The sequence below is a fragment of the Pelodiscus sinensis genome, chromosome 2 (genome assembly GCF_049634645.1).
Source record: "Pelodiscus sinensis isolate JC-2024 chromosome 2, ASM4963464v1, whole genome shotgun sequence".
Taxonomy (NCBI): Eukaryota; Metazoa; Chordata; order Testudines; family Trionychidae; genus Pelodiscus; species Pelodiscus sinensis.
This window is the reverse complement of record NC_134712.1, coordinates 84,129,671-84,148,640: the sequence shown is the minus strand read 5'-3', so window position 1 is coordinate 84,148,640 and position 18,970 is coordinate 84,129,671. Positions and strand designations below refer to the sequence as shown.

At 42.0% G+C, this 18,970-nt stretch overlaps 1 protein-coding gene across 11 annotated transcripts in view; it reads right to left on the bottom strand.

Annotated features, from left to right (window-relative positions):
* Nucleotides 1-18,970, bottom strand: part of PTPRM (protein tyrosine phosphatase receptor type M) — a 690,600-nt gene that overhangs the window by 417,053 nt on the left and 254,577 nt on the right. For all 11 annotated transcript variants that reach the window (XM_075920958.1, XM_075920953.1, XM_075920954.1 and 8 more), the window contains exon 5: nt 15,641-15,756. In XM_075920958.1, coding sequence (XP_075777073.1) covers nt 15,641-15,756 — 116 coding nt within the window. The remainder of the gene's footprint in view (nt 1-15,640; nt 15,757-18,970) is intronic.

Below are 18,970 nucleotides of genomic sequence, written 5' to 3'. Positions count from 1 at the left end.
AAGTTTTCAGAGAACTGTCCACGATAACTCCAAGATCTCTTTCCTGATTTGTCGTAGCCAAATTAGCCCCCATCATACTGTACGTATAGTTGGGGTTATTTTTCCCGATGTGCATTACTTTACACTTAGCCACATTAAATTTCATTTGCCATTTTGTTGCCCAATCACTCAGTTTGGTGAGATCTTCTTGGAGTCCCTCACAGTCTGCTTCTGTCTTGACTATCCTAAACAGTTTGGTATCATCTGCAAACTTTACTACCTCACTGCTTACCCCTTTCTCCAGATCATTTATGAATAAGTTGAAAAGGACTGGTCCCAGGACTGACCCTTGGGGGACACCACTAGTTACCCCTCTCCAATCTGAAAATTTACCATTTATTCCTACTCTTTGTTTCCTGTCTTTTAACCAGTTCTCAATCCAAGAAAGGACCTTCTATCTTATCCCATGGCCATGTAATTTACACAAGAGCCTTGATGTCGCTCAATTTGCGTATCTTCTTTTGAGTTAAGCTCTGCTATGCAGATGCACTCAAGATGCATCTAGACTACATAGCATAGCGGAGCAGTCGACAAATGCTTCCCTTTTCAACCACGCCGCATCTAGACTGCCACGCTGTGCCGGATAAGCTGATTGTTGGCACAGCACGGCAGCCATTTTTATTTTAATGATGCGGGGATTATTTAAATCCCGCTTCTTTGACTATGCCGAGTAGACTACTTTACATAGCTCCGTCGACGGAGCCATGTAGTCTAGACGCACCCAAAATGACCTTATTTGGGCCAAAAGTTATCTTGAATTTTCTACTTGGTTTTAAGCCACATGTGGGAATCCTAGATTATTCTTTTATAGTTTAGAATTTGGCTGAACGACTTACTATATTATAAGTGCCCAATGTCGTCAGTTTCAGCATCTACTATGAATGAAAGAGAGCTATATTAAGAAGTTTTTCAAAATTGTTTGTTGATTATTTAAAAGGTATTTTTAAGGTTTCATACTCAGGTTATTGAGAATCAATAACCCTTGCTCACGGGATCAGAAATTTCCATTGCCTCAATGGGCACTGGATCAGTCTAGAGAGTAAACTGGTAGTGACCAATATTTATTACTGAGGATTATGTAGTGTTTTTAAGTGAGATCTTCTGAATCACATACCTAATGTAAAAGCATTGCATAAATCTCTCTTTCAGAACTGAGAAAAATGAATTCTATTGCCAGGATTCTAGGTAGAGCAGACTCGTACTGAGTCAAACGCAGATTGGATTATCCTTTTAGTAAGAATCAGGTAAAGGTTTAGGTACACTCGTAGGGTGCCATATTGAAATCTGGATTGCTGCTGTCCATGCATTATCTTTTGTGAATAATTACAGGACTTACATCACACAAGGACTTCAATTACTAGTCTTTAACAAAGGATAAATTTATGACTAACATTTAGGTTTAAGGTAATCTCATACATATTTGAAAGTGATGCGAAGTGCATGTGACTTTCTATTTAATTTTCAGTACAGGCAGTCCCCGACTTACGCGGATCCAACTTATGTCGGATCTGCAGTTACGAACGGGGCTGCCCCAGAGTACACGGACTGCGGGATCTCGCGGTCCTGCCGCCCGTGTACTCTGGGGCTTTCTCTGCGTCTCCCTGGTCTGCAGACCAGGAAGACGCAGAGCAAAGCCGCGGAGGGGCTCAGGCAGCAGGGCACTGCCCGAGGGCCCCCCCCCCCCCCCGCGGCTTTCCAAAGCCGCGGGGAAGCCGGCAGCGGAGCAGTCCAGGCGCGCCTGGGCTGCCTCGCTGCCCGAGCCCCCCCGCCGCTTTGCAAAGCCGCGGGAGGGCTCGGGCAGCGAGGCAGCCCAGGCGCACCTGGACTGCTCCGCTGCCGGCTTCCCCGAGGCTTTGCAAAGCCGAGGGGGGTGCTCAGGCAGTGGGGCACCCCAGGCGCGCCTGGGCTGCTCCGTTGCCAGCTTCCCCGAGGCTTTGCAAAGCGGCGGGGGGGCTCGGGCAGCGGGACAGCCCAGACGCCCCGCGTCTGTCCCGCTGCCGGCGTCCTCAGAGACTCTGCTCCCTGTCTCCCTGGTCTGCTGGTCTCCAGCAGACCAGGGAGACTGGGAGCAAAGCCGCGGAGGACCCAGGCGGCGGGACCGCTGTGCGTCTCGGTCCGCCGCCCGTGTCTTCCTGGTCTGCTGGGGTGGGGGGGGGCACAGCTAGTACGCCCCTCCCCCCCAGCAGACTAGGCTTTTCTCCGGACGCCTGTGGCAGAGCAGCTGGGGTGCTGCCAGTTGGTCCCGCAGCGCCGCTCTGGGCGCTACTGGTCTAACCCAGCAGCACCCCAGCTGCTCTGGTCCTGATTCAGCCGCTGCTGGTTAGTTTCAGCAGCGGCTGAATCAGGACGCCTGGGGCAGAGCAGATGGGGTGCTGCTGGGTTGGTCCAGTAGTGCAGAGGAGCGGCGCTACTGGAGCAACCCAGCAGCACCCCAGCTGCTCTGCCCCAGGCGTCCTGATTTAGCCGCTGCTGAAACTGACCAGCGCTGACTACAGGAAGCCCGAGGCAGACAAAGAGCGTCCAGACACATTGAGTTCTGTCAACAAAGCAAGCTGCTTTGTCGACAGAACTCCATAGTCTGGACGCAATGTTACAGGCAATAAACCTTCTGTCGACAGAGTTCTGTCGACAGAAGGTGTTATGCCTCGTAAAATGAGGTATATCAGCATCGACAAAACTGCTGAGTTCTGTCGACGTTATGTCGACAGAACTCAGAGGTAGTGTAGACGCTGGTATAGTTTTGTCGACAAAAGTCCACTTTTGTCGACAAAACTAGGTAGTCTAGACACACCCTAAATGGTAAGAGCTAGGACCAGTATTTAGCTTCTTCATATCATAACTTAAAGCACGATAAGGTTTTGGTGGTGTCAGGAAAATGGGATGTTCCTGGAATGGGGTTATGTCTCATAGAACCATATAGAAAAGACAGAATCACGAGACAGGTGAAAGGGGCTGCCCCACCCCAAGCCTCTTATCTGCCCTGAAGACAGGGGTGAAGCTCCCCTCTCAACATTCATTTGTAAGACGGAACATCTGCCCCGCACTGGCCTACCAAGAGTTAAACCTAGCCCTGGGAGAGGGCTGGGCTGTGCACCAAGCAGCTGTGGCATATAGCAGCCAGTTAGGGCACAGCTGGAGCTGAGGAAATAGGGACTCCTGGGGAGGAAGAGAAAAGCCCACTCCTGCTCCAGCTGTGCAGCAGGAAGTACCTGGTTGCTGGCAGGCTAAAGAGGGTGCCTGAGACAGAGAAGTGCAGGGGAAAGGCAGGCAGAGTTTGAGGAGCTTTGGACAGGCAAACTCCCAGGCTGAGGCCTCGCTAAGGATAGTAGGATTGTGAGAAGGCAGCCAAAGCAGGAGAAGGCAGCAGGTTCAGACCTCTTTGCCAATGATGAGTGGCCATTTCAGACGGCAGTATGCCCGAGGCAATGACTAGCAGTGGGAATCAGAGGCAAGATGGGTATAGGGAGCTGGGGCTCTCTGGGAGGGGAAGACCCCAGAGTACAGGGGCCTTGCTACAGGGTAGTACTGGGAGGAAAGGGCACCACGGGCGGGAAGGAATATGGAGTCTGAACCAGTGTGGCAGAAAGGTAACTCAGGGTGATAGACTGGCCAACAGAAGAGCTTGCAAGGCTGAAGAGCTAATTCTCGAGGTGACCAGCAAGAGGTGCCGCAGCATTGAGTTACGACAACCTGTTACACTACGGGAACATTGTTGGCTGTTCCCCTTTCTCAGGGAACAAGGGAAAAGTGCACTGTTTGGTGCATCGCTCACTCTGGCTAGAGAGGACAGTAAGCAGACAAACCTGGACCTCCTTTGGCTGTGCCTGCTGGAGCTGCACATTGTGCACATTCTGAAAACAGACATGTAATTTCAATTTGTGAAGGAGAATACATGTGAATATATTATAAACTACACAAAGTTTGAATAATATTAATAAAGTGTTTGATCCACTATGCTTCTCTATTTTGGACCCCTTTTTTTTCATATGGAGGGAGCAAATCATGTGCAAGTTAAACCGGTATTATTATGTCTTATCAGTGAGCTCTAAATGCACAAAAACTGGAAAATGCAGAGTTACTTTCACCAGAGAAAGTAATTTGACATTTAATTTGTGCATTTAAAATCTCAAGCACAATTTGCATTAATATTAACCAAAAGACTGCTGATAATATTTGAACTATAAAATAAAACTGAGGTAGGAATAAGAATATACAGGTAATCAAATACATTGCAGTGTAAACACTTTAGAAATACTTGTTCATCTCTCTTATTTACTTTACTTTCACCCAATCATGAGGAAAGTTTTTTTTTTCCTTTTTACTTTAATGTCACTTCAGATTCAGTAGTCTCAGCACTAACAAAGGCTTTTCTATTTCTGACCCTTTCCTAGCTATTTTCTACCTCTAACAAATTGCTGAAACTCAAATATGATCGAATGTTTAATAGGTCAGTGTTCATTGATAGCCAACTCCTATCCCTTCTGCTTTGCTGCTCTTTTTCTTTTGCTCTGATTGCTAAGCATTTCCCTTTCTTCCCCTCTGTGTCTGACACAGAAACTAAATAAGAAATAGAGGGTGTAAAAGCACTCAGCAGTGGCACAAATAGGAATTAACAGCAGGATAGTCAAACAGGTTAAAATAGAAGAGAAAAAGCAACAAACTAACAATTTATCCCCCTCCACATCAATATACACACAAAAGCTATGAAATGTTTCGTTATTTCCTATCAATTATGTTATAAAATGTAACAGTACCTGAACACTGATTTTAAAAATCGCTTTTTTTTTTTAGAAGATAATCACTACGCAGGAGCATTGCATTAATTTACATGCAAGTTCTTTTATTATCCAAACCAGATTTTTTTTCATTATGCAATAAAAATACTATGCAGTTGTTAGATGCCAATAAAGAAACGTGTGGAAGGCAAGAAAAAAATTGTATAGAATAATTCATTGAAAAAACAGAGAGAATAACATACAAAAATGAATTAAAATAACATTAAGTATTGGGTTTAAAGAGAATTTTTTTATTCTCTTAGCCCCAAACTTTCCTCACTTCTACACAGCTCCAAAGGGGTCTCAAACAATGGAGCCACTGCAGGTCTTCTGAACAACAGACAAGAGAAAGAAATTAGAACTCATGCAATAGATATACTCTGGGCATGATCAGTGGATACACATCACCTTGACTTCACTGAAATCAATGGATCCCATGAAAATGTACCCTGCACAGTGACAAAGGCACAGATCCCAAAAAACTCTGGCCACAAATTCACTATATTTTCAGGTATTCAGCAAAGTTAGCTAACACCCAAATGCACTGCATATCCTTCCTTTGCTGCACATTTTGGACTTGGATCCTGAAAGGTGCTTTGCAATCTGAGCCCCATAAAGAAAATGTTGCTGGACTGAGGCAAGAGTATTCAGCATTTTGTAAGATTAAGCCCTTTGTAAGGAAAGAAGAAAGATGTACAGCACACAAAACAAACATAATCAAAAACACTTTTCCCCCCTAAAATTTTCAAAAGTATTTCTCACTTATGGCTACCTTCAGTGCAAATCTCAGTCTTCAGTCTCCACCCACTTGGGTTGTTCAGAAAGAGGTCGCCCATGTTTTTATTTATAAATTGGGAAAAGGGCATTGTTTCACTCTCTCAGTATTCAATACATGACTGAACCAGTTTGCTTAGATGTCTCCAGACTGATCTAGGAAAATATCAACTGTGTGGATAAAAGTTTCAAAAAGTTCTGAGGACTGAAAATACAGAACTTAAACAATATATAATGCTTATGAAAATTTAACTAGTGGTGCTGCTTCTACTGGTGTGCGGCAGGGGTATATTTGTATATATTTCCACATACAGACCATTTAGTAATTTGTCAGGAGGGTAAGAATCCCTTCTGCTATACTTTACTGGGATTTGTTTTTTCAATACCTATAATTTAGTGTACTTTGATGTCCAACAATTTGCTTTTCAATGATCTCTGATGCAATAATGGTTCATAAGTCTTCTCAGTAATAATAGTAATAACAATACTTATATAGCAGTTACCAGTGATGGGGATAGAATATTTCAGTCCTTTCCCATCTTCACTGGAAAGTATTAGATATTTGAAGTCTAATGTGAGAACCAGCAAAGACAAAAAGGAAAGCAAAATCCTTTATTAATGTGAATACACTTTCCAAAATAAGGGTATGTCTACACTGCATGGCTATTTTGGGATACTGGAGGTATCCAAATAGCTACCCCACGTCTACACAAGCCACCCGTTATTTCAAAAACATATGTGGTTCCTATCTGTAGTCCACTGTAGTACACATACGCGCTGTGTAACAGACTGGAGAATTACTGCAAGCAGCATCTATTGGTCTGTGCTTGTGCCCCCGCTATCCTGATGCTCTATATTGAGGTACAGGGGCAGGGTGGATTGACCACCAGCTGTTCCTTCTCTATTACAAATCTAATCATGTTTTGAAGCAAAATGGAAGAATCCTGGAATATAGGTAGGTGCCCCACATCTCAAAATTCCAGTTACAACCAGGTAAGCGATTTCCCTTTCTTCTTTGATTGCTGGTCCCTACGTGCATTCCATTATGGGTGACTCAGAGAAGAGGAGGATGACAGAAAGCAGGTGGTAAAACTGCTGCCCCAAAAGGGTAAGGCAGCAGTGGAGTCTTGGGCCACAGCATAAGGCTGTGTGGATGGAACTCCACATAGCTGCCCTGCAAATGTCAAGCAGTGGTACTGTCTGAAGCAAAGTCACTGTAGGCCCCTTGTAGAGAGATCTTTTACCACATGTTGGGGAAGGAGCTGTGCCAACTGATAACAATAGGACACAACTAGAGATCCAGCCACAGCTCCACCATGTCCCCTATTCCCATCCCAATCCAGCTTTGCCCTCATTTCCTCTCTGCCCCCAAACTGGCTCCTTCCACATCCCCCGTCTTGCCCCCAGCTCCACCTCCAGCCTAAGCTCCACTGCTGAAGAAGCCTACATTCATCCTATGTTATGTAGAAGCTATGTATTCCTGGGGGAGGCAGAGACAGATTCTGGTACTGGTAAGGGAGCATGACTGAGTAAGTCTGACTGGAATAGATGAACTCTCAAGGTCACTTCCAGCCCTCTATTTCTGAGAGTTTTCACTATTTAAGTACAAGATGGGATTGGAGAGTAGAGTTTTATTTGGCTCTGATTAATTTGAGCCCCTTTTGTGATTACTGCTAATTCATTCTAGGAAGATTGAAATGTAAATTGTATCTCAAAATCAGCTCTGGAAAACAAACATGTCTTTAGAAGGAGCTAGACTGCACCAAATGTTGGATATTTTCTAAAATTCCTCTCCCGCCTCTCACCTCTCATCCTTCAACCCAAATAAATATTGGTATTTAAGTTGGCAATTTACTAAATATTATGGGCATTCAAATAATATTTCCCAGACTACTTTTCTTTTTGATTCACTGTCATGTGTATGCATGCTCATTTCTTTCCCATTCTGAAACACTGCCTCAGTCTCCAGAAATATACTTTAACAGTGGAAAAAGAAAAAACATGTATGTTGTTTTCCTTTTGTCACTCTTGCTCTCTCTTCTTTGGCCTTTCCTACTGTGTTATCCGCATATTATATTATCCAATAGGTTTGTACTTCTGAAAGAGTTGTTTACAATAAAAATAACCTTACATGGCATGCATAAGAATCACATTTTTGTTTATTCTTTCAATACCAAAAGAAAAACTAGTCACATACTGGCAATAACCTGTATTGTCTACAGATGTGACAAAGAAAACGTAAGCAGATGGGACACATCTGCTAACCATAAACATTACTTCATTAGTGTCATCAGATTTACTTTTGTGTTGTTTACAGTCACTGTATCAGCTATTGAGGACATTTGATTCATAGTGCATATGATCTAGCCAATGACCTTTTTAACTAAATGCTGATGACAACAGAAGAGTAACAATTAGAATGTGGATATAGTTTTCTTATAGTCATGATTTCCTTCATTTGACTTTAACTGGAGGTTATATCGGCTGAGTTACTGATAATTTCTCTTCACATGATTGCATACACAGTAGGTAAAGTCTTGTGCTTCAGGGTATACAATGATTTTCTAAAGGTTTGTTGTATCATGCAAGCAAGGTAGTAACAAACTTCAACAGGCCTTTATTTACCCAACGGTGAAACCTCTTTACAAAGGTGCTACTGCTCCCCTCTGTAGCTCTCACTCAGGCCTGGCCCGTCTCCTCCCCCCCACTTCCTGTTTCCTGTGCTTCTAGATTCCCAACAGCCAGTGCTCCCAGTTCTAATAATTACAAGCAGCATCTAAAACACCACAAGCTTCAGGATGAATATTTTTTCCTTCATGTAAATCATTGCACATCTGATTGTATGAATTCCTTTTAGTCCCCCTTTCTTTGAAACATCAGGTGATGATCACTGTGTCTGTCACAAAAGAAACAGGAGGAACTAATGGTCTGATTTGGAAAGCAAATCCAATGTTCTTCAACAGTGGTTAACCCTGAAACAGGAGGGAGCTGTGTGAATGCTGCCTCATTTTAACCTTAAAACTGCAGATGCATCAACATTTAAGAAACTAAAGATAATTTGCTTTCCAACAGTGCCCTACATGCTCATGAAAAAAGGCAATGTATTCTGTTTCACAATCAATGATAAGACACAAGTGACAGCCTACTGCCATAAAGTCCTTCAGAAAGCCACTGAATAGTCTGTTAAGAAGAAAGACATTTGGAAAGACTGTTGAAATTTGAACTGTATAGATACCTAGCTACTTCTTCCTTTGTGTGAGTTCTAAGTTAAAGGCTGGAGGGAGCAACATGCAGTAATCAGAACTATCATGCCTCCAAGGAAGTCTGGGCATGGAAGTGGACTGGACCATGAAGGGATCGTGAGTAAGTACGGGGGAAATGTATATTTAGTCACAATCACGGCATTTTTCTTTGGTTGGTTGTTTGGTTACATTTCTCTGTGTAAAACCATGAGCTCTTCCACCCCATCCCCATTCACTATATAAGCCATACCCAGAGATACTATGTTTTCTGTGTTTTAATTTGTTCTTCTCGGTTGCTCTGTAATACCTAGCAACCAAGTATGCTTTATTAAGGATGTCTTTTTTGTTAATAAAATCATCTTTTTTAGGCGACAATTTAATTCTTGTCTGGAAGGTAACAGGTCTATGTGTGTGCCTGTCTAGCCTGAGAGGTCAGCTATCAAAGACACAGTTTGTTTTCTGTGTTTTCTTTTGCTTCTTTTTTCAAGATCTCTTGTGGCAGAAGAGCTTGGGATACCCCTGCAGAAGGAATTCAAGTGTTCTTTCCTGGTGTTTTTTTCAGCGTTCTTTAAAAATCACTTGCTGGTGGCAGCCTCTTCCAGAGCCAGTGCATCTGTGACTTTGGGGAGTTTTTTGTAAGAAGATCCTCTAGAGCAAGGTATTTAAGGTCTTTTGTAGGCCCCCACCTTCTGCACTCAGAGTGCCAAAGTGGGGAACAGCCCTGACACACACACTGCTGTAATAGGTAGGTAAGGTTTCATGTAGGGTTGCAAGGCATTATGAGATGTGAATTTCTATTACCTTATAAGACATCATAATGGAAATTTTAAAGAAAACAATTTTTCTACTGTGGGTGGAAGTGAATGTTTTATAATCTCTCAAGACAGTTCTTCGGAACAGATGGGATAAGATCTGTAGAATGCTAATACTGATCAGATTATGAATGTTTTCTGATAACCCATAATAAATTAAGACCATGAATAGTGAATACATCCATTATTAATCGACAATTGACTTCAGTGAAGCACTCTCAGTTTACACATGCTGAAGATATGGCCTTCAAATTACAATGTTTGGTCAGCTGTTTGTTGTTTTTTTTTTTTGTTATTGTTTTAAGTGCACAATAATAATGCCAAAAATAGGAATTTCTTACTTGTGAACTGGGTATCTGTCACCTGATGGCCAACATAATATAATTAATATTGGAATGAAAAATGCTGGTACCCTCTAGACCACTATGTTTCTTACTTAGTTTCACATCTAAAATATAAAACCCTATACCAACAATGTACACTTTTAAAGCAACTGGTGTCCCCCAGGAATTTCACTGGTGTGCTTTAAAGTCTTGCTGGTGTGCTTTAATTGGAGACAGCTGGTGAAGTTGGTACTTCACAAAATATGCTAACCCAGGGCTCAGACTCAGGATCCAATAGGGGATGGAGGGTAGCAACTGCTGAGCAAAGCCAAAGAGAACAAACTAACTCAGAAGACAACCAAAAATTGTACATGGAGAAAAAGACTCACACAATCTCTGTTTCGAAAGAAGATCACTACCTTCCCCTCAATCTGCATTCCCACACCCCTCAAGCAAAGAAAGAATCCAAGATAATTTAGTAGGGTAAAATTATACTAATCCAGAACAGGAGCAGTGCAAACCACTCAACTGAAAGTGAGCGTGACAATGGAGACATAGGTTAATATACACCCAGGCTCCGTCTACACAGCTTCCCTCTTCCGCAAATGCCTATGCAAATGAAGCACAGATACGAATATTGTCATGCTTCATTTGCATAATTAATTAGCAGCCGTTTTTGTGCAAGAGGTTTTTGCGCAAGAGCTGTTCTTCCTGAAAAAAATAAGGAAGAACAGCTCTTACGCAAGAGGGGGTTTTTGCACAAAAACCTCTTGCGTAAAAACGGCTCCTAATTAATTATGCAAATGAAGTGCAGCAAGATGCTAATCCACGCTTCATTTGCATAGGCTTTTGCAGAAGAGGGAAGCTTTGTAGATGTAGCCCCAGTGTGTGAACTCAGGCTCAAAACTAACCTGCTCCCATTTACACACAAAATATGCTAACCCAGGGCTCAGACTCAGGATCCAATAGGGGATGGAGGGTCCAAGCCTGAATCAAGCCAGGACCCAGAGTTCAAGCGATATTGCTTTGCCATTGAGACACAGCTCTATGGAATTTGTACTCTGTGAATGCACCAAAAGTATTTCACTATTCCACAGGCCAATTTTCTGTGTCCTCTGGGCAGTCAGGTTTTTTTCCCACATTGTACCATAAACAATTTTGGTAGCTGAGAGCACAGTCACCTCAACATCACCCAGGACCTTCACATGTAACTTATGAGTAAGCCCCCACTGGATTCACAAATAAAGACATTTCCCCATCTTTCTCATCTTCATGGCCAGATGTGGTAGGTAAGCTCACCAAATGTTTAACCTCACACAAAATGGCTGAAGAGGAGGAGAAGCAAGTTGTGGAGGCGATGCCTGCTCCTGTACAGTTTTGTCCCAATGGGTAGGGTTCAATGCTCCCCTCTGTCTGATGTATAGGGTTTTGAACTTGGGTCTTGTCCCCACTAAAGAGGAGCAACTACTGAGCTATGGAATATTTTTGATATAATCTTAATCTCTTTTGTTGGAACTGATCTACTATGGACAAAGAATTAAAGGGCTATTGGGCCAACAGAGAATTAGACTGACTCTAGAGCCCTGTGATTAGGGCACATCTAAGGCTTATGAGAGAAACGGATTCTGGATCCATTCCAATGGTTAATTTAATTGTTTACATACACTGGAACAGCTTCAGTATGTGAAAATGAGTAAGACCCATCCCAGAATAGCCCACTGGTTAGGAGACAAGTTTAAATCCCCCTCCACAACAGGCAGAGGAAAAAAGTGAACCCAGATCTCACAATTATGTGAGTGCCTTGACCAATGGCTAAAGGTTATAAGCAGGTATCCCCTCCCCTTCATTTTTTTTTGGAAAACACCTGACTTGACTTAAGTACCCAACTCCTGGAGAGGGTTCATAGCTATGAATTCAAGTGTGGATAGGCATCTCCTTATAGTACAGATTTGGGTACCTTACTGTTATTTAGGGGAAGAGCTTAGGGTTCTCTTTAGCATTTCCTACTGGGTAACTTCAGCAGCTCCCTGCCCAGCATGCTGGCTTCTGTATATCCCATTTTTAGGGAGCTACCTCTCCTTACTTATTGTATAGGGAGCCTGGGCACCCAATTCGGCATTAGGAATTCTTCAGTCAGCTGCTGAGAATGGCAACTCAATTTCCTTTTGTTTTCTTATCCTGGATATGGAAACAAATTCTTCTCTCTGTTACTTGGTTTAAATCAGGAGTGAACTCCATAAAAGTTACTCTAGATTTATTCCAGTGCAATCAAGATCAGAATGTAGTCAATCCTCTTTACTAAATGGAAATTACAATTATGAGAAAGTAACATAATACTGAACTCATCTCCACTCTTGCAAAACTGTACATGTATGACCTTATGCAGAAGTATGGAAATCCTTGCTCATCTGAAGTCAATGTCAAAATTCCATTTACTGGTTTCAGCTGACTATTAAGAACACTCACAGCATAAAGTTGAGCATGTGCACAATTTCTGTAAGGTTAGAACCTTACAGAAAATGAGCATACTTAATTAATTAATTCACCATTACAGTCTGAACATGGGTAAAAAAAACATCTGCAGTGTATTTAAAGGAAAATGTGGAAGTGTGAGCTGCAGAATATGGGACAAATTGAAAAGTACTGAAATGAAAGTACGTTGTTGCGATGAAAGTTATTTTCACAGTCAGATAGAACAATTCATTTCTTTTAGCTATCAGATAATGTCCAATCAGCATCAATGGTAACAGCAACAGCAATTGTAGAGCTCTCTGGGGACTTTTTTTTGTCTTGTCAAAGTATATTCTTTCTAACAAGGATTTGGTTTTGTTTGTTTTGCCCAACAGAATTCCCTTTGTGGCCTTAGAATCTGCTATTTTGCTGCAGCAAGCTGTCCAACATTTTATTTTTTTCTGCTCTGTCTGACCTGTCTATTGCTTCCTATGTTGCATGTTGCTTTTATTGAGGGGAAGCCATGGAAGAGACAGAAAGAGGGACAACAGCTCTTCTAGCTCATCAAGGCCACATCAGCTCATACAAGATACATTTCCTAGAGAGAACATGGCAGTCAAGGGCCAAACCAATGAGTTGTAGGCACCAGTCAGTGCCCTGGTTGGCACAGATTACAAAGTATTCAGAGCTGAACTGAGGCAAGTTGGGGCTTATCAACACTGAAGTACAGCATTTTGGTGGCTTCACACCAAGCCCTGGACCCACCATAGCCACAAGACGACTGGTGTAGTAGCATTAAGCCCCTTGTTTACTCCCCAAGAGTGCCCCCTAATGCTTGGAAACAGAAGAGGCAAGAAGGATGGAAGGGGCAACAGCTGTGTACTCACCCCAAAGGATGGAGTTTATCTGCTTGGTTGTGGGAGCTGGACCTGCTACACTTTCCTCCTGCTACACATTCAGTGTTCTGTTTGCACATGCATTAGGATGACCACCTGCTAACATTGTCACACCTTCACTACATTTTATAATTTAAAGACACAGGATTTGTTAGTCCTTGCCACTGGAGGGAGGGTTCAGTGTACTAGTTGGGTGAGTATTGTACGCAGAAACCTCCCTCCAATGGCAAGAACTAATTAAGCCTGCATGTTTAAATTGTAAACATGGTATGATCATACCAGGGTATGTCTACACTGCAGGCTTATTTTGAAATAAGCTATTCCAGAATAGTTATTCCAAAATAGCTTATTTTGAAATAGGATATCTACACTGCAGGGAAGCCTCAAAATTAATCCTAGGCAGGCTTCCCTAACGTAGATATTCTATCTTGATGTAGAGCCCCAGGAGGCACTGGGGAGGAATAACTCAGAATGGCCCTGGTAAGGGGCTGTTTTGAAATAGCAAAAGTAGAGTGTCTGGAAATAGCTATTCCAGAACAGGCATTATTCCTTGTAGAATGAGGTTTATGGATTTCGGAATAAGCCATCCATAATTTTGAAATTTTTTCAAAACAACAAAATAGCTGTGTAGATGTTCACATTGTTATTTTGAAATAACGCTAATTATTTCAAAATAATGGTACACTGTAGATGCACCCTTAGGGACCAAGTGGCCACCCAAATTAATATGTGCACACGTGTGCTAGTGATCGCCCCTAGAACATTGGGATTTTGGACTTAAACCCAATAATGTTCAACGGGATTACGGCTGCAATATCTCTGCAGACTAAGGCAGACAACCTTGAATCCATTATTGTCAAGTAACCATTTCAAATTTCTCCCCACAACAAGAAGGGTTAGATTTTTTTTTTTTTAAATTAAAGCTGAAATTCCGATGTAATCACATAGCTCTTGGGGCTGGAGTTCAAATCTTTGCCGCGTGAGTATTGTATCAGATTCTCCACTCTACAGAAATATAAAACCAATTAACTTGATATATATTCCCATAGAATCAAAGGTTTCCTCCCACAGAGATAGTGTCAAGGGATCCAGCCTCTAATTTGGATTTTGCTTTTTGAGTGGGTACTGATTCAAGCCCTGACGTTGATGAAAAGGCTGTCCTTTCTGCTGGTGTCTCTGGGTATCAAATCAGGCTTTGTGGGGTTATAGTGAATAATTAACCATTTACACACAGGTAAAACATCTTCCAATGAGATTGTTTACTTTTTTACCCTAATACACACATTTTAATTTTTTCTGAAATCCTCTCACATTTGTTGGCATAGTCCACAAATTAAAGATATATAATATAAAAGGACTGAAGTTGTTTGGTTTTGGGGAGATTCTGTCACCAAAGTTTTTCTGTCTCTCCCTTCCATCTACTATAATTTTAATTTCCCCTACCACATCTTGCAATTTTATCTAATTACTTCAGACACTGTCTTTTCCCACTAGCACTCAAGGTATCAGAGTTGGGTCAATGTTGTGATTATGAACTCACATAACTTAGATTTTTGGCATTTTTCCACCTCAAGGTTCAAACCCAGATTGAGGTGTGAAGCAATGAAGGGAAAATTTTGGAGACATGGCAGCAGGTGCAGTTAGCTTCAGAATACCCAGTGGGACAGAAAGGAATCAAGTGTAGAACCTTCTGTTTGACACAGGTCACAAATAGAAAAGGTGGATTGGACTGAAAGGACACGTATCCTTTAAATCAAGATTGGATATCCTTCTAAAAGATAGATTACAAATCAAAATCTGATTCAGAGTTTAATTAAATTAAGTTCTATGGCCCATGATATCCAGATAATAAGACAAAACAATCAAAATTGTATTTTCTGGCCTTAAAATATATGTATCTATGAAAAAATTATATTTTAGCATAGGGCATCCTATATTGGATACAGACAGTTCTATAGAGCATTGTGGGTAATAAATGCACAATAACATCAGCACTTATACATAGGTCAGTCACAGCAGCTGCTAACAAAAAGCATAGATGTCACTATGGAAAAAACAAGCATTTACCCTTACTTACCACAGAGTGGTAACAGAGCTGCTCCAGTTTTTCCTCATTCTACATTTACCAACTCATCATTGACAAGTAAGGAATTTTTTTAATATCAAATACTGCAAAAGAACAAATTCCATGGATAGGTTCAAATCCATTATTAGGGTTAATACTGATGAGAGTGGAGATTAAGCTATAATTTTGCCTCTTGTGCTACTCCCTGGGATGACAATCATACTTTCAAATATTTCATTGTACTGCGAAAGAAAGTAAGTTACCTGTAACCACAGCCGGTCACCCGCATTCGTTTTACCATTGGCATTACAATGAAAAGTGGCAAACTGTCCAGCATTGACTTCCACACTTTGAAGACGCAGGAAATGGGGGGTTTTGGCTGACAGAAGAGAAAAAAAGGACAGAGTTATTAACATACAGTGTGACTGGGATTGACTCATGCTGGTTTATTAAATAGCTTCTGTTTTTAAATGTTCCAGTAATAAATTTACATTGGAGAAAAATCTGCTAACAAGTGTTTTAAACATTTGGTTTTAATTGTAGAAGGTACTATAGACTCTTAAGTGAGATTTGTTCCTTTTTGCATGGATCTGGCATACAACAAAAGAGAACGGTGGTATCTTATTGTTCTTGCTGTACAAATTATCTTAGCTCAGCAGCTCTCTTGTAATAACACTTCTATATTAATAAAGATTATATTGAAATCTAATTGATGTTTTGAACAAAAACATATTAGCTATTTATACTAGCAACTAGACAAGAACAGTAAAAAGTTAAATTATGTTGTCAAGGAAACTATTTTTTCTGTTGAATAGATGCAATGTGTATAGATAATGCATTTTAGCATGCATTATAGTTCTAGCATAACATTTCCCACCAAGAAGAGCTATATTCTTTAAAGACAGCTCTTTTGAAGAATAGTAGAGGAAAACAAAACACAATAGGTGCTTTATGATGATATGCATTTCCAGCTTAGACCGAGAGAACACCCCCAACAACAGAATACCCCCAATAATAGAAGAAGCAATGTGTCTGCATATACTCTTTAACTAAGACATCTATGTAAAGAAGAACTCTCAATTTCACTTGACCGACTAAAAGTATATTTTTTTGTTTTTATAAGAAAAAGTCAATTGCATTTGAAATAAAAAAAACCCCCCAAACTCCAGAGTATTCTTCCTGAGAAAGACAATAGTTCCAAACAATCCAGCTACTAAACAAGTCAAGTTACATGTCCACACTGCAATCGCGTTCTTCGGAAAGTAAATTGAAAGAACAGAGGGGTTTTTCCAGTGTTGGTAATGCTCTTTCTACAAGGGAGAAGCCTTTTTCCGAAAGAGCTCTTTTAGAAAAAGGCGTGTGTGGACGGGGAAGAGGGAGCTCTTTCGAAAGAAGAGGAAAGAAGAAAAAGCACAAGTGCCCTGGTGGCCATTCCGTTCGTAGTAATCACAGCTTAAATGCAAGATATTATCCACACTGAATGGATGTTATCTTTCAAAAAGCAGATCGCTTTTTTGATGCGCTTTTATGTGTGGATGCTCTCCTTCGGAAGAAGTTATTTTGGAAGATCTCTTCTGAAAAAAGATGCTTCTGAAAGAAACCTGCAGTCTAGACATATCCTGAGTGTGATATGTGATGAATTCAGAAGCTGAGAGCAGCACTGTCTCTGTGGCAGGGAGTTTGCTTATAAACAGAAACAGGATGATTAAGATAACGAAAGACTTATCATTAAATAAGTAAATAAGCATCATTAGACAATCCCAAAAACACTGTCAGATATTCTTGTCAAAAAGATAGGAAACAAAGGGTGAACTAACAGGAGAGTTTTGCTAGGGAGTTTAGAAGCAGAGTTTGAGAGGGCTAGATACATTTTACACTTAACATTCTTTAAACTACAACCAAAATCACCTGATTAAAAGAAATCAAGAAAGGAATAAGTTCCAGGAATAAAAAGATAATTTAGGCAGAAACCTAACAACAGAGGTGGGACTATCCAGTTTATTGCATTCAATGTAGCATGTATGATTACCTGCCCTATGTGCAGGTAGCAAATATCTACATCCAGTGCAAGGAGTTCCTGGCCGCCAGAGAATATGTACAGGCTTTGGAGACCAGAGTGGCTGAACTGGAAGAGCTAAGGGAGGCAGAAATACACAAATGAGACTTTCCAGAGCACAGCACAATGGCCCCACCTCCAATCACACAGCCTCTCTGCTGCTGTGGAGGGTGAAAGTCTCAGGAAAGGAGAACATCCAACTGAAAAAAAAGAGGGAAATGATCCCATAGTTGGGACTCTCCTTCCAGATTATGTTGTGGTATTTTCTCACACCAGTATAGTCTCGAAGGGAAGGAACTCTCAGTTATTAGGAAGAGAAAGGTATTACAGGTTGAACTTCTCTGGTCCAGCTAGGGTTGCACCTCTCTGGTCCAGCTAGGATTGCCAGATGGTTTCACAAAAAAACACCGAATCCCCCCCCGGCCCCCCCCACCTCCCAAAAAATGCTGGGGAAAAAATTCTGTTGAGCGGGGCAAAAAAAAGGCCTCAGAAAAAGACCAGCAGAAATGCAGTAGAGGCCCCTTTAATTCCGGGGCTGCTTTCCGCGGCCCAGCCAGCACGAGCTGCACAGTATGTCCCAAGTGGCCTTGTGTCAGGTGCCCAAGTCAGGCCTCGGGAAAAAGAAAATCACTTTAGATGTCTGGTATTTTCTGAATTTTTTTTAAACCAAACAGAAGGCACAAATACCAGGCTGTCCGGTTCAATACTGGACACCTGGCAACCCTACATCCAGCAACATCCGTGGTCTAGCAGGATCTTCGTGGACCAAAGAGCCCCTGGAGCCTGGTGGCCAGAACTGGCTAGGGAGCCAGGAGCTCTGTGGAGCTCGGGGGCAGTAGAGTCCAGGGCTGGCTACAAAGTCTGTCAGCCACCCGGGGAGCCGAGCCTTCAGTACCATGTAGTCTGGTGCCAGCCCCAGGGCAGGCCGCAGAGCCTGGCATCTCAGGGCTAGATACACAGTTGCGTCCCAGGCCCAGTTGCAGAGCTGGGCGCACAACTGCATCCCAAGGCTGGCCATGGAGACCAGTGGTAGACCCAAAGGGTAAGAGGCCTGGTGACAGTGAGATTGGCAGAAAGGAGATGACAGAGGTGAAGCCTGGATGGGTCTGCTGTTCGACCCCAAGAGAGCCTGGAGTCTGACCCAGTTGGGCCATTCTGATGTTCTTATATGGAACCCACATATCCCTGCTCCTGCTGTAACCCACTAGATCCCACTCCCCTCCCAACGGCAAGACAGAGCCCACGTCAGAACTCTTGGACTCTCTGCTTCCATAGAGTTAGTAACAAAGCAAGAATATATATTAAAATTTTAAACCTAACCAAGTCCCTTAAGTGGCTTGCTACAAGATGTCAGAACATGTTGTTATTAGAACTGAATAGGTTGACTATTTGACTCTCCTATGTAGGAATTATAATTTAGCTAACTGTTAAAATTATCCGCCAGAAAACTAGAAAGTTTTCAAGTGCCTAAGTAGCCCTTGGAATTATGGCTAAAGTTGCCCCTCCCCCCCAACCCAAAATCTGAAATGGCACCCCT